The sequence below is a fragment of the Pomacea canaliculata genome, linkage group LG4 (genome assembly GCF_003073045.1).
Source record: "Pomacea canaliculata isolate SZHN2017 linkage group LG4, ASM307304v1, whole genome shotgun sequence".
In the NCBI taxonomy this organism is placed as follows: domain Eukaryota; kingdom Metazoa; phylum Mollusca; class Gastropoda; order Architaenioglossa; family Ampullariidae; genus Pomacea; species Pomacea canaliculata.
In genome coordinates, this window is record NC_037593.1 from 13,356,600 (window position 1) to 13,372,661 (window position 16,062).

Consider the following 16,062-nt stretch of genomic DNA (forward strand, 5'->3'; position numbering starts at 1 on the left):
ACCTTTGACGTTGGGATACTGTATACACGGTTGTATACACCAGTGGTTCTCAAAGTGTGGTCCGCGGACCACTAGTGGTCCGTGGGCATATGTCAGGTGGTCCGCGGCTGACAGTCGTCACATGTCAGCAAAGTGATGTTTAAAGTGATGCATTCCTCGCATTATCATTTTAATTACAAATAACAAGGTAGTTTTATGTCAACGTATTACTATACTACTGTCACAAAAGGACATTTAATTTTGAATTGTAATGAAACAAATGCGGCAATTTAAATTTGAAATTCATAGTACAGAGTGATTTTTAGGCCTTGGTGGTGCGCCATATTTTTTAAAGTGGTCCGCGGTCCGAAATACTTTGAGAACAACTGGTATACACGGTTGTTTTTTAGCCGTCCGATCGTTTGCTTCTAACTTTCCTTTTGGTTTTCTGCAGCTGCTAATGTTTTATTGATGTACTTTTCTGTATCATTTCGGCGCACTGAGCGTTTCCCTAGGATTCGGATTTTGCGCGTTATAAGTCTCCTTCCTTCCTTGTATAGGTGATAGTATTAGCAGCGGTTCTCAACCTGTGGGCGCCCCCCCCGGGGGGGGGGTGGCGCGACGTGCTTACAAGGGGGCGCGAAGGTGGTCCTTTTTTTTTAAAGTTTCTTATACCGGTATTAGTGAAATTAGCTTACATTGCTGGCTAAGGGGGGCTCGCGGACGTACCTTTGTTCGTCAGGGGGCGTCACAAGTATAAGGTTGAGAACCGCTGTATTAGGGGAAGGAGATGAGCTAAGTTTGTGGAACCCTCGGTAAATATAGCAAGGTTCGTGATGTATACATATATAGCTTCTTTGGGCGCGGGTTTTTTTTAATATATTTTTTAATGAATCGACCCATAATTTGACGTCTTTCACTTTATAGTTTCAGACTGAACAGCAGGTTATACTATTAGTAAGGTGACCAGACGTCCTGCTTTAGGCCTCCCGCTTTCTGGCTTTCGGGCAAGTCCATCAAATGTCCCGGTTGTCTTTAAAAATCACTTTTTTCGGTGTTCTTTGACGGTGACGACATCATCATCGGCACGTGTCCCGCTTTCGCCCCCGAAACGTCTGGTCACCTTACTATTAGAAATGTATTATAAAATTCATCGACAAAGCTTTCGAATTATGCCTTCGTTGCAAGTTTTAGGTCTTAGAAATATTTTAAGGTGTGAGCGAGTTCTATCTTTGTTAAATAAATGCGTAAGGAAAATAGGCGGACTTAATCTTACCTCTAAGTCGTCTAAGATAATCTTCATAATCACAACAGAACCAAGTTTTTTTTGTTTTGTTTTTTTTCAAGTTTTTATTTTCTCCACCAATAATGTATCTTATAATATGAAACACAAAACATTACACAAAAGTTGATTTGTATCAGAAATTCACAGGCAAAAATTGACCTATAAATGTTGTAAAACAAAAAAAAAAAAAAAAAAAACAACCAAAAAAAACAAAACCAAAAAAAAGGTACTGCAAAAATGTGTTTAGGACTGAACACTGTGCCTCTATACAGCATTCAAAAAGAAGGGTGTGCATGCACACACAAAAGAGCATAGACAGAGACTGAGAAACATGTAAAAGGAGTAAACTGTACTAAACTTTTCAGCAGCCCACAGAGATAAGCACTCCCGTTTGAAGTATCAACTGACCAGTAGGAGAGATTAAATGTTTCCCCAAGAAAGCATAATGCCAATACTGTCCAATAACATGTGGCAACCACATGATTACAACTGGCAAAATTTGGGCAGTACTCATAGGTTTCATTCACAATTTGACCATTTCCCAAACTCAGAAAATATCCATATAAAAAATATTCACACAAGAAAAACTCTGGAAATGGCATATTAAATGACACATCTTAGTTAACACCAAAAATAACTTAAACAAAATGTTAGTCACTGAAACTTTGACATAGTCAAAGTGAGCACCATCTTGACTATCATTGTATCCAAAATTGTCTCAATTAAAATTTATTGTGGTTGAGCACGGCGGTAGCCTTGTGTGGACCTCCTATGGCCCGCTCCAAAGAGCGTGATGTCTTAACTGATATCCAGACATTACTCAACAAACAAGAGGAAAACATTAAACACCACATAGACGAAGTTAGAGACGAACTGAGACTTTTCAAATCGGCCATTGATAAACTGTTTACGGAGTTACAGCAAGTTAAACAAAGGCAAGAGTCGCTCGAGCAAAACACAGAGAGACTAAAAGATCATGTAGATCGGTCTCTCCAGGTCTTTGACGACAAGCTCGACAAGCTCGAAGGTTTCTCACGCAGAGACAACCTGAAGTTCTTCGGGATAACAGAAACTGGAGAAGATTCATGCGAAACCTGTGCTGCTACGATAATAAACCTCCTGCAAGAAACAATTCCAGGGAAAGTGTGGCAAACTACTGACATCGTGCGAGCGCACAGAGTCGGTAAGAAAATTGTGCCCGCAGGACATACCCGAAACAGGGAAATCAAACCACGCCCCCATAATTGCTAAATTCACTCGATGGTCTGACAAGTGGATATACTTACCAAAGCACGAGAGAAACTGAGAGCAAAAGGTGTATCTGTGGCTAGTGATCTCACAGAAAGACAACAGTCGATCATAAAGTGTTACAGAAATAGCGGGGTGCGTGCATTCTACAGAGGAGACCGACTCGTCGTTGGAGGACCCTTATACCAAAATACGAACAGATAACAGGAAGAGAGGGAGAATCCTCGAACCAACGCGGACAGCTCCCCCTCTCAGCACCAGGCAGCCCTACAGCAACAGACTGATGAATACACACTAGTAACAGCGCAGCGGAACAACGGAGTCCGACAGCACCGGAGCAGTCTTACTTACCTCTACCTCTGCGGAACTGCTATCTACCTTTACAAACAGATGAGGAAGAGGATAACACCATATTACGGGCCGATAAGCATGGGGAGCAAATAGACACGAACGAGGTTACTCGCAGAGGTAGCATTATCAACAACCTACAGATGATTCCAACAGAACCAAGTTATCCTGCTGAAGTATCTTTCAAACCAATCACGGGCGTGCAAGTTCCTGCTCCAATAAAATAGTTGCTAGTATCTAGTTTTAGTTGCATCGCATGTTAATGTCGATAATATTAATAATTGCTTTTATGACAAAAGAGTTGTTAAGTGATGATAAAGTAAACTTTATTATTATTATACACTGGGGAAAATAATTTACATTTTTCAAGGGGCCCGGATCGAGAGGTCTTCTACTCTGGAGCACGTGGCTCTCGGCGGCCCTGTATACAACTCAGGGAACTACATGTATTATAAAATGGCAGCAATCAAAAAATAAAATATACTTCTACATTAACTAATAGAGCATGATTGTATATAATTAAACAAACATAGACAAATTCGTTTAGAACCAAAACCACGCACTATTGGAGTTTTGACCTCTCAAGATATGCGCTTCCTGCACTTGTGCAGCCCTTTATATAGGCTGTTTTGTTGTCTGATTGGCATTTTCTGTTGTTGCATTTATCCAAATCATAGTTCTCCATGTTTTATTATTTTCCCGTCGACCCACGTATATATTTACGGGGGTCATAGGGGCGCAGATCCCCCGCTCCCGCACATAACTGCATATTGCTCAGGCTCCTCGATCCCTAAATTTTAGCTCTTAATTATAGTAGTGTTGACCATATTAAACACAAAAGATGAAAAATACGCTACCTGATGAAAAAGAGTAATAATATATATATATATTTATGCATTTATTACTTACTAAACTAATAGTTTTCTTTAGTCGTCTGCGATTTTCCACGGTAAATAACTGCAGAATTAAACAAAAAGTTCTACTGATGGCAAAAATCACGGTCGTGAAAACTGTAAATGCTGACTGTATTATCTTCAAGGGTCTCTTTTTTAAAGCTATTGCTATCAATACCTGTTTGCACGTCTCAAAGTATATGAAAATAACATTTTTGATTCTTGTTGAAAACGAAGATATATTGTAAACGTGTCACTTTTTGACGAGAGATTATAAATAACTGGACTTTGCCGTTTTATCGTTTACATGTGTATAAGAAGTTTCTAATGCAGTCGAAAAAAAATCTTGTCTAATTGGGGAAATTTGTCTGCATTTTATTTGGTAAGGTAATTAACAAAAAAATAACACGAACGGTATTTTCTAAGATAAAAATTGAAAGCATGCGCATTGGTGCAGACGTCTGCGTGTAACAAGACCAAGCGCAGCCGACGTACGTTCTAGAAAGTCAAGGGAGTTTACTCTAAAACAATTTAAAAAAAAAAATCGCATCTTTGTTTTTGTTACCTGTTGATTCTTGTTTCGTGAAAACTGAACTGTACTTTCCAATCAACATTGAGCTCCCAAAGTATCGAAACATGAACAAAAAAGACGGGACTGGCCATCACCTCTGCGAAAAATTGCCGATAAAGGAACGATTTCCATACACTGGAGAGAAAAGCGATGGATCTAGTTTTAGTACTATCTATAATGGTGGGCTAAAACGGTCCCCGAAAGTGGAACTTTCAAGGAAGTTTTTACTAGATTTCGATTTACCTTCTAAACATGAATGGAGACCTTTCGAGACTCATAAGAAGATCGTAAGATTTTTCAAATGGGGAAAATCGATAGAAGCGAGACTTCGGTCGAAGATGGATACACCAAAGGGTTCCGAGTTTGTTTTGACTTGTTTTGCGAAGGATCTTTGTCACATTCACAAAAATGAAACGAGTTTGAAGAAAAACGCACACTGGTGTCACGACCACCACTATCTTTACGTTGCTCTTCGACTTTGCTTTGTGCTGAATATATCCATTAAAGCGATTGTGAGCGCACTTCTCCGTGAAATTTATCTGTGTGAAGGATCTTTGGATGCTATTTTTAGTATCATTCCCTCTACTAATAGTCATACGGACTTAACTGTAAACAGAAACAAGTTCACTATTTATCCTGGTCGCCGAAAATATGAGAAGTCTGCATTTCAATATTTCTTGAAAAGCATATGCCCCCTAGAGAAGGACACCAGAGAATATGAAGACAATGTCTTCATTCCAGACAACGTCCTGAACAAGCCATTGAACAATCTCTCAGGCGACACCCCACTTCTAGCTGCAGTTATTCAGTGCAACCTTTCGATGGTACTTCTTCTGCTACGTCACGGTGCAAACCCATTTGTTTGCAAGTGGGGTGAGGTGTTTTCACCATTGAAAATATGCCCGGTGAACTATGTTCTCAGAATGCTGAACATGATGATGTGGTTGCATGACCGCTCTGGGGTAAAAGTCAAGATGCAGATGGAGTTCTGCTATCTGTGCTTGTCCTTCTTTGCTCGTGCTGTCTATGCACTTGACATCCGGAAATCGAGCGGCAAAATAAGCACAACAATCGTTCACGGGACGAAACATGTCCTTTTTGAAGTGCACCCGAAGCTAGCGCAGTTGCTGGATTTGGACAAGAAGTCTTGGTGTACCCCGCCGTTAACCCATGTTTGCAGATACAACATTCGGTGTGCATTGCAAAAGGCAAGAAAACATAACCTGCCAGATGCCATCAAAAAACTTCCTGTCCCGCAAGTCATTCAGGATTACTTGGACCTACTTTGTTAACATTTTCGCTTGAGCATACTATCCTCAAAAGCAGGTCTGGTATTTATTTCAGCTTTTCTTTTTTTTTAAAGGTGGGTATGTGGGAGATGAATTATAATAAGTGACTAGATCATGGAATTTGCTTCTGATCAGAAAACTAGAAACTTTTGGAACTGTCTCCAGATCATTACAATACCGTAATATTAAAAAAGTGCTGTACAGAATTTTGGGGTCATGACAATGATTAGTCGTCTGTCTTATTATGAAGAAAAAGCAGGATAGAATTTTTTTTTAAAGATCTAAGAATTGGTGTTTGCAACAACATCTGTGCATTTTCATAGTACTGAGATATCTAACATTGTATTGTTTTTATATCAAGTAAGAAGCATAAATTGAAGAGCAAGAATGAAGGTCAAAATAAGCTGTACATACTGTGATCAAAAGAGGAATTATTATAGGTGGATGTCCAGCATACTATATTTAATGCTGTCCATATATTTTTTATAACTACTTTCTAGTGTTATCCTTAGGCAACAAGAATGAAATCTTTTAAAATTTAAGGATAAATATCAAACTCAAAGCAGTATTAATATTTTTGCATTTACCTTTATATTCATATTGTATATAATTTGTATTCTATTTAATTGTCTGTTGATTAGTCTATTTATTGCAACATTGAAACATTTCTTCTCCATAAACAATAAAGATATCTAGAGTATGGCATTAATTTGTTTCAAGTTGAGATCTTCTTGATTAATCACTGACCTATTTAGGTTTTTTCGACAATAAACAATCAACTATAAAGACTAATGCTTGATTGTGACTGTGGCACAAAAGAAGGTACCATTGAACCATAGAATAAACTAAGTGGTTTATAAGTATTTGGGTTTCATGGAGACATACCCAATGATCTGATGAGTAATCATAATAAGGTTAAGGTGAAAAGCCTTAATGAAGGTTGACACGGCTTGAGACCAATGGTTTCTAATCAACTGAGTGAGAGATTCATCTAAACATAATCTTAAAAAGAAACCTACTTACAATCTTTCACATCACAAAGCTGGCATCCAAAGAAATTCACCAGCTGGGGGGCTATCAACAAATTGGCCAATGGCAAGAACTGGTTTGAAATTCAACATTTATTTGATCTGTGAGGAATCTGGGATATGAAATATAGTGAAGTTCTTTCTAGTTCTGATTATAAGAAAATATTCACATGATATTTTAATCAGTAAGCTTGCAAAGGTAAAGACCATTTGAATGCTTCCATTCTGCAGCTACATAGTTCAGGACTGGATAACTTGTTCACTACTTTTGTTCAACACTTTTCTTAGACTTAAAAATTCTCAGGATGATGGGAACCAATTAAGCCCCATTTGTGTCAAAGAATCCTTTCTAGGTCCCATGCAACAATCTAATGATTAAAACTCTTGTTCAATCATTGGCAGATACATAATTTGCAAAGCTTGCCTGATGCTTCTGATATTGAGAAGGAGTCCAAAAACGTCTTAAATATTCTCTTTCAACAAAAAAAAAGGTAAACTTTACTGATAATGGCAGTCACCAGTTGAAACAGCTGTCTTCAAATTGTCTGCCAAAGCTGTTGTTTATCCCATTTTAACAAACTGTTCATCACAGATTTTTTTAGGCTTTATCATGATCAAAAGATTCACTCAACAACAAACTGTTTGTGATGTGAATTGTTTTATCTTCATAGTCGTACTTTCTTGCTCTTTTTTGCCTCTGGAAAGACCAATGGGACAGTCAAGATGGCTGTAAAACTGCCAGAAGAGGCTTCCTTTTTGACTTTGCATCCTAATGATTTGACATGGGTTTGGAGCCTGAAAAAGAATTCATCACTAAAATCAGGAAGGGTTCATAAGTTAGAAAGGGAAACTCACATCTAACATCTAAGATATCATAGACACTTTAACAAAACACTGGTTGCATACTCTTGGAAAATCCCCATAAGAAAATGCTCATAAAATGCAAATAGATTTAAATTTATATATGGTAAATATATTCTGTTATTCAGTGCTAACATACACTAAAAATAACAAGATATATTGCACTTCACAGCGCACTTCATCGTGATCATATTCCAAATCATGAAACTGCCTAATTGAGGTTCTAAAGTTTTTATTTGATGAGCAACTTGATACTGTTATTTTCAAATGGTCATGCAACAATGCATATTTAAACATACTTGTTTGGTCCAATTTTGAGATCCACCTGAAGCAGCTCAAGATCGGTGGTAAAACGATCAAGAATAAGACACAACACCAAAATATGTGAAAGAAGCAAGTCTTTTAGGCGGGCAGGAAGACATCTAAAATTGAAAGATCAAAAAACAAAAAAACAACACATGAGATAATGAATGGCTGATATCCACTACTTTAACCTAAAGGGAGATAGTGATGAGATCTGTTAGGTATAAGAAGAATGATCTGCCAAACATCAAATCTGAAAAATGATGACAGACTGGTTCACTCATGTTTGTGGTCATTATGCTCTATTAGCTTGTATACTATCAGCCAAGGTGATAAGTCTGAGTGAAATTTTGAATCTGGAGTTTGACAGCATTTACACACAATCAAATTGAGCAAAGAGCAGGACTGAGCACCATGTCAGCTGTCCCATCTCCACAGCAACCATCAGGGTCAATGGACTGGACTGACCTGAAGGGTTATGTATCGGGGCATAAGACAACAAATGCATATTTGTGTGCTTGAATGGGTAAGTGGATAGGGGTAAGTGACATGGAACGTGATATACACTATAAATAATGTTAAAATTACATGCAGTTTGATGTCTCTGGTAAATAAAGACGAGAAATTTTGTGGCAAAGCAGTCTAGACAAGGAATCTCTTACTGTGGGAAGTTGTCTCAAGAATCAAGATCAGACTGTTTAATAAGAACAAGTATTTAGGTGACCTTTCTGGTTGAGGAAGGGAGGATGGAAACATTAGTTTAATCAAGAAATATCAACTGCAATAAAATGAAAAGAAAAAGAAAAGTAGCTATAACAAATAATCACAACAAATTATAAATGTGAAGACCTTTAAAAAAAAATGCATCTACAGAGTTTAGTGAATAGACTGTGCAGACACAAACCAAACCAAAAAGGACAGAACCTTCTGCTTTTAGCTGTATCAGATTTGAAAGTGAAGCGGTTGAGCATTAGATTTGTCACCAAGTCCGGCCAGTCTGCAGGAAGGGGATCTGATTAAACACAAAGAAAATGACAGCTCATATTACATGTCTTAGAGAGATTTCACAATGTTACCATCATAAATAGAGCACGTTAAAAAATATAAAAATAACAACAAAAAACTAGATATAGGAAACGATGAAAACTTAGAACGCACCTTTCTTTTGCATTTGAGCTGCTTTCATTTGAAATAATGTCATCATAAACTGCAGGTACATCAAACAACAAGCACTTTCCCAGCGAGCTGTTTCATTAAAGGGCAAATTGCTTAATCTTGAAAGAACTGATGAAAAATATCTGTTGAATAAAAAAAAATGTTACAAGGCATCTTAAATATTTAAATGACTTGTTTACTATTAGTTCTTAGGCAACAATAATGGTCTGGAAAACAATTTTTATTCTTCAGATTAATGCAATAAAACATGAAATGTGTAATGAACTAATTTTTTTATTTAAATGTATCCCATGCAAATATGTACCTGCTGAAAGTAGCTTTGCTAGGTACAATAAAAATAAGAATTCTTTTGGGTAAACTTTTGCTCATATCTTCTTTTTTATGGTTGATTTATGTGCTTCCTAGCACTGCCAGCTTTATATCCTCCAAAGGAATAGACTGAAGCTGGATGGCTTACTTTCACTTCAAAAGAAGATGTAAATTTACCAGAAGTATTTTTTTGATAAACTAATATGGAAACACCCATTGAAAGAATAATCTCCATATAAAATTGTTTATCTGATTTTGAAAGTCTTGACAGTTTCACTTACGTGTTGTTTGTTTGCCATTCTGCAACGATCTGACTGTTACATTGGAAAAACACTTCTGCAACATTCCTCAAGCTTTGCAGCTCTGCCTGTCCGATGACTAGAGCACATAATAATTTTTAAAAAGTGTTAAAAGCAGAAGTGTTGAGGCACTTTCTCTGCTTGTTAGAGCCATCTTAAAACTCCAATATTACAAAGCAAGGCAGAGAAAGCAGTCCTCTTACTAGCGTCAAAACTAACATCAGAAATATTGTAATTGTACACATGCACAGACACATTTATTCCTTTAAAATTAAAAATAATCTCTCATATATCAATTTTTTAATTGCTGGACTAACATAGCACATAACAGGGATTGAATAACCTACTTTCCTTCCAAAGATAAACTCTACAATCTCCACCATGCACAAAAAAAGGTCAAAATCATGACATCAAGAACAACTGCAATATGCCTATGGTCTAACCTCTACCATTGGCTGTAGTCTCGATGATATAAATTCATTCAAGATGTCATGATTTCTTTTTAACCTCTTTTGAATAGTGATACTTGTTGGCTTGCATTCGGAATAGAAGATGGTTTTCATAGTAAAGGAAATTGTATCGTTTACTAAAGAAATATAAAATATATTTAAAAAAGATTAAAAAAAAATGCACACTTAGTGCTCTCTGGTAGACCTTTTAGTCTTTAAAGACTTACTATCATCAAGTTTGTAAACCTCAGCAGGTGTTCTTGCATCTATGTTGTATGGTGGAATGGCTGAAGTGGTCGCTGGTAAAGCTGATGAAGCTGCAAAAAATAACAAAACAAAATCAACATTAACTTTAAACTACTTATTTACTTATTAAGGACAAAAATGAAATGTAAGAAATATTTCACAAAATTAATGTTTAACATTGTTTTTCTTCTCACATCAAAATAGAAGTAGATGGCTTGGAAGTGTTACAAAATGTAGAGCCATAGGTAATATTTATGTATGCAAAGATGCTGCCACCAAATACTCACAACTACTAAGCTCCTGGGCAGCCACCGCAGAGTCCACCACAGAAGAAATGGCACTCTTAATAACACTGTCTTTCAAACGGATCTGCTGTCGTCTTGCCAAAGCTTTTTTCTGCTTCCCACTTCCAAAAGATTCGGTGAGAAGGTCAGTCTAACAAAACAATTACAGTCAATACATGAGACATGATGCCTCATCAAGGCCCCATACTTAGTTCAGCTGTCTCATGGCACCAACTAGTAAAACCAGATGACAGCAAAAGCAGCATTCTTGCTGATGTCAATTGCCAATGAACTGTTTACACAGAAGAATGAGCATGGACAGACAAGTACACAGATTCAATCTAATTAAGAACTAATAACTAATGAACAGCTAGCTCAGCTGACTAAATATGACAAGCAAAAAGTAACATTTTTTTTTATTTGCTGCATCGAAGACTATCAAACTTTAGACAGGTCGCTCATCAAACCACTCTCTCACACACAAACACACTCTCATATATATATATTTATATCCCGACTGCCATCTGAAAGTAATTCAAGTGCATTAAACAAAGCATTATATATATTTAATATGAAATGAACAAGATAGAATCTACTAAATGTATAAAAATACCAGTTAACTTACCTTTTCTTGGTATGACATCGAAGATTTCAAAGACTGTTCAAGTATACTTTCTGCATGTACACAAGCATTCAAAACCACACATGCGGGCACACACACACACACACAAAAAGTCCATTAGTTTGTGAACAGTTATAAAACTAAAACACAATTTAATATTGTTCTTGAAGCCTGCTAAAAATAATAGGAAAATCAACTAATGTTTTTAATTGTTAGATAAAAACCAAGTGTTTATTGATGTTTAAACTCCACATTCGTAAGTAGTTAAATTCTTTTGTTGGTTAGCTTATTTACAAAAACTAACTGGACTGGACATATAATACCTTTGCTGCCTCAAAACATAACTCTCAAAACTTACCTTCTCTGACTGGCATCAAATGAAAGACTTCTGCGGAATAAAAACTCATTTCGCCAGTCTCCTTATTTACTTCTGCCAGGTATAAACTGGAATTGCCATAAAATAAAAGATAACTGCAAAATACTGTCCTGAGATACGTCCTTTCTCTTATATCCATATATGTCCATTAGCATGAAACAAACGAGTTGACAAAGAGTGGAAATAAACAAGCAGCATTGTTCAGTTAGCAATTTGATGATGATGATGATGATGATGATGATGATGTTTATTTGTAATGCGCAGGTATCCATTCAGAAAAATGCTCATTGTGCAGCAAAAAACAAAAAAATGAAAAAAAAGAAGAAAAAGATGAACAAATATATAAAACACCAGAAAAGTAAAAATAAAGACAGAAGTGTTGCTAGGTTGTTTAAGTCTGTCAAATAAACAGATGGGTCTTCAGTCTTTTTTGAAACATGCATAAGCAAAGTGTAAGCATAACATAAGCAAACGTGCATTTCGAAATTTGCATAAGGTTGTAACAGAACTGTCATAAAAAAAAAACTTACTCTGTGTCATCACATTTGGAATCAACGTTATCAAAATTTGAAGCCTTGTATGTCTGCCTCTGTGACTCTGCCATCTGAAACATCCAATAAATAATAGGAAAATACAGAAGTTTGTGAGATGAGTTTCTGTGTTACACAAATTTAAGAAATTTTGAGCATTGTCATCTAAAGCTATAAATTTAACAGTTTGCTTGAGGAAATTCAAATTACCATGTTAAGCAAAAGTAAAAAAAAAAAAATGTTTATCTGCTCTAAAAAAAATAAATAAAACTTACCACTATTTTCCTCTTCCTTCCTTTCAAAGTTTGTTTCGACTCTTCATAAACTGAAACCCGTAGCTGTTTTTTGCATGCTTCTGAAATGCTGCCATTGGCAAAACAAACTGAAACAAAGGGTAAATGGAACAAGCATATAACCATTTTACTAGTCAATGTCCTTTTTCCCTCTCTCTCTTACTTACATCACTGTCGTTAACATTCACAGAATCAGAACTCTTTGCAAAGGAACATTTTGGGAAGTAACAGTTTTCTGGCAATTTTGCTTAAAGAGTTGTTTAAGAAGATATGTCCCAAAAATATTGTGACAGAAGAGTTTTATGTGAACAAAAGATCATATTATAATATGTAATAATGCTGATAACACTTAAAAATTTCTTCTCTTCACTCCAGAAAAATTTGACAGACAAGTTCTTCCTGACTTAGCAAACCAAATTAAACATAACTAAAGCATGGTCTGGCACTTCTCTGATTAACCTATAGATTTATTTTGAGGTTAAAGTTACTGCTATTTATACCTTTTATAATTTTGTTGACAACTTTGGCAGAGATAAATTGTGCAAGTGTTATTTAGGAAAACTGATTAGGCTGATTAAATTAAGCTAGGACAAGGTTGGAGTTAATCTTATAAAAATGATAAAAATACTGCTCGTTACTTAATTCATCAATTAAATAAAAGATTATATCATATAAACAGATAACGTTCTGTGAGTGAGCGTGCCAATAATTACAAGAAAAAAATATTAAAAATCAGTACTTACCAAGAGGGGCAGTGACGCCAGTCACCTTTTGTACTGATAGTGTTTCTGGAGACATAGCTTAGCTCTAGACCTGTACAAAAAATATTACATGTCATTAAACACATAAAGCGCACTATATACATACATCCTCTCTCTCTCTTATCTGTGAATATTACTAACACACCACTAATATTACTTCTTTCTTATACATGATGTTCAGAGAGCGTTAAACAATTATTTATAAACTTGGACAGTATTATTTAATACTAACAATTATTTTGTCTTACTTTGCAGCGCTGATCCATTAGCTACCAAATCAAAGCAGTCTTCGCTGTTTAGACCACATGGAAGTCAAGAGCAGCTCACCTTGCAAAAAAAAAAACTTCGGAGTTGTCTCCCATGACATGGATGTCTATGTGCTGATGCCGAACGAATTTTTTTCGCAGTTTGTCACAAGACTGATCAGTTTGGGTTACGATATGTTAACTTACAGTATATAATAATGTTTAATTTATTCTTGTTATAGCAATTCTTGGCACAGACATAAAAGAACTCATGAACACAAATTAGAGGAAGAGTAGAGAACGCAGGTTTCCGGCGAATGTGGAGATGCAGTTCATTCCAGATAAAAGAATCGGAGAAATAAAAGAATGTAGACTAATGTAAGAAGTCTGGGCTGAGGAATGCAAATCCTAAGGGGATCAGAAGAACGAGGCAGTGTAGGTGTAGATATGAAGTTGCAGGTTGTCAGGTTCGGCGAACCATTTAGCAGTTTGGGTCGCGATAGAAATCTCAGAAGTCAACGATAGACTTACAATAAATGTGTTACTTTTTCTTTCTTTGGCAAAAGTCATCGACATCCAAAATAAAAACACAACATACCTCCTTGAGATTTTTTTTTATCTCCGTCAACGCGTATGGTTCACGTCGTCTGTTGTTGATTGTCCGACTTGTATTGAGGTACGCCTTGCAGGCGAGCGATTTTTTGCCCCAGTAAACTACTATAATGAGGCTTGTACTTCTGTTGCCGTGTACGGGAGGAAATGAAAACTTTATGTGTGCTGTAGCTGGCATTTTCACACGGCCAGTCACATAAATGGTGGTGGATAGAAAGGTGCTTTCCCCACCCCTACACAACATTTCATTTAGGTGGAAGCATAAAAGTGCTCTTTGACGGAAATCTGTCAATATAATGAGCATCGGCATTGGATATAGTAGGGATGAGTGTTGATAAGTATTAAATAATTGGTTTAGGTTGCTAAAGTGAACTAAAATAATGATTATGAGCCATTTTCCATCGTCTTTGCACAGTTTTCAGACTGCATCAATACAGACCCAATATAGCCTCATACATACAAGTGTTTCGTTATTATCGCTGATGGTTGCCTCAAAGCAATCAATAAATCAAAATCTGAGAATATTAAAACTGCTAGAAAGCAGCAGAAATCAACTCATATAATTACATAAAAGATCATCCAAAGTGCGGCAACATCCAATGTATATCATAGGTATAATATTCTTTAAAAATTCTGTAAATTTCTCTTCAACTATTTCCCCTTTTGCACAGCTTATTCACACAATTCCCTTTCAGAAGAAAACTCCACATTTTAGTGATTCCCTTGCCTTTACAATGAGCAATGTCAGTAAAACCTATGCTCAGTATTTTTATTTAAGGGCTAAACATCTGCAAAACACAGCCTTAAATGCTACATTTCAAGAAATGCATCAGATTCTTTCTTTGAAGACTAAAAATAAAGACATGAAATATATGCTGTATTTTATTTTAACATCATGTAATGTTTTGAATAATGATTCTGTACAAATAAAGATACTAACAAAATTTTAAACTGATTACTTTGCCAGCTATGAAATGCTGATCTATTGATAAATTGATCTCACATAAAAATATTCATTCTTTAGTTGAGAAGTGTGCAACTAAATGCTTTGCATATGTGATAGACCTTCTGTTGAGATTTACAATATTCTCCAGAGCAGCAGCATTTTTTGCCATTTTTCATACATTCACATGAAGCTTTATGTAATTCTGATTAGTTTTGTCCTTAACTCATTGTGCCATTGGACTTTGCAGCAATAGCTAATTTTAACTTTAAACATTAACAATGTAAATATGATGCATCACAGTCAACAAGAAAAATTATTTTTTAGTGTGTTTTTTTTCAGTCATTCATTCTAATTTGTAGTTTGCCACTGTCCAGTATTATTTCATGGACATAAGCAACTCACTGCTATTTTGTTAACAAGCAGTGACAAAGATCGCCTAACGGGTATAGTCACACAGGCAGGTCCCAGTGTGTTACCACGATTTTGCTCATCAACCTTATATTCAATAAAAACTGTAAATAAATAAAGAGAAAATGTAACAGCTTAAGAAAAAAAAAACAAACAAAAAGTAAATTCTCATTTATTCAACCTAAAGTTTTCAAATACATTATTACATGGGTAAATCACAAAACACTTGCTGGACACTTGACAAATTTTAAAAAAAGTAATTATCTTCAGTTTCAAGGACTTTAAAAAAATAATGGAAATCTCCACTTTTTTTCCCTTCTATAAGAATTTCTATGAAGATCTAGACAATGGGAGGACATTCACGCTTATATCACTCAAGCCAGCAGGCAGTGAGATAATGCATGAACACTCAAGCAAGCACTGGCACGCACACACTGAAACCTGCTGATCCTGTCATCCATGAACTTAAATTTCTCTGTATTACTGACCATGGTGGGTGGCTCATCTGCCATCTCATGCACAGTGACTAAGGTGCCCAACACAATAAATTCAGTAAGTCTTTGCTATGTCTCAATTTATTTACAGGCTCCTGCCCTATTTCTCTTAACTCCCCTCTCCTACATCCTGCTAGACGGTCTTCATTTGATGACTGTACCTATCCTGTTGCAGAACCACCACATATATGAACTCTCAGCAGAGTT

At 36.1% G+C, this 16,062-nt stretch overlaps 1 protein-coding gene across 1 annotated transcript; it reads right to left on the bottom strand.

Annotated features, from left to right (window-relative positions):
• Positions 1 to 6,719: 6,719 nt before the first annotated feature.
• LOC112561866 (DNA-directed RNA polymerase I subunit RPA49-like) lies at positions 6,720 to 14,137 on the bottom strand. The gene is made up of 14 exons (XM_025234682.1): positions 13,994 to 14,137; positions 13,399 to 13,477; positions 13,133 to 13,202; positions 12,372 to 12,478; positions 12,097 to 12,170; positions 11,549 to 11,634; positions 11,194 to 11,243; positions 10,572 to 10,719; positions 10,266 to 10,355; positions 9,572 to 9,668; positions 8,964 to 9,103; positions 8,730 to 8,817; positions 7,802 to 7,924; positions 6,720 to 7,436 (listed from the first exon to the last, which is right to left on the bottom strand). The coding sequence occupies exons 3-14, from the start codon at positions 13,185 to 13,187 to the stop codon at positions 7,307 to 7,309; spliced, it is 1,188 nt and encodes a 395-aa protein (XP_025090467.1). The 5' UTR covers positions 13,188 to 13,202; positions 13,399 to 13,477; positions 13,994 to 14,137; the 3' UTR covers positions 6,720 to 7,306.
• Positions 14,138 to 16,062: the final 1,925 nt, after the last annotated feature.

Bases quoted from the DNA above. Each gene is read 5' to 3' on its own strand.
- LOC112561866 (XM_025234682.1), bottom strand. From the start codon at position 13,187: ATGTCTCCAGAAACACTATCAGTACAAAAGGTGACTGGCGTCACTGCC. The intron at 8,818-8,963 runs GTGCGTTCTAAG...GTGTTTAATCAG, and splicing joins AGCTCAAATGCAAAAGAAAG to ATCCCCTTCCTGCAGACTGG. The intron at 7,925-8,729 runs GTTCTGTCCTTT...TTTCAATTTTAG, and splicing joins GATACAGCTAAAAGCAGAAG to ATGTCTTCCTGCCCGCCTAA.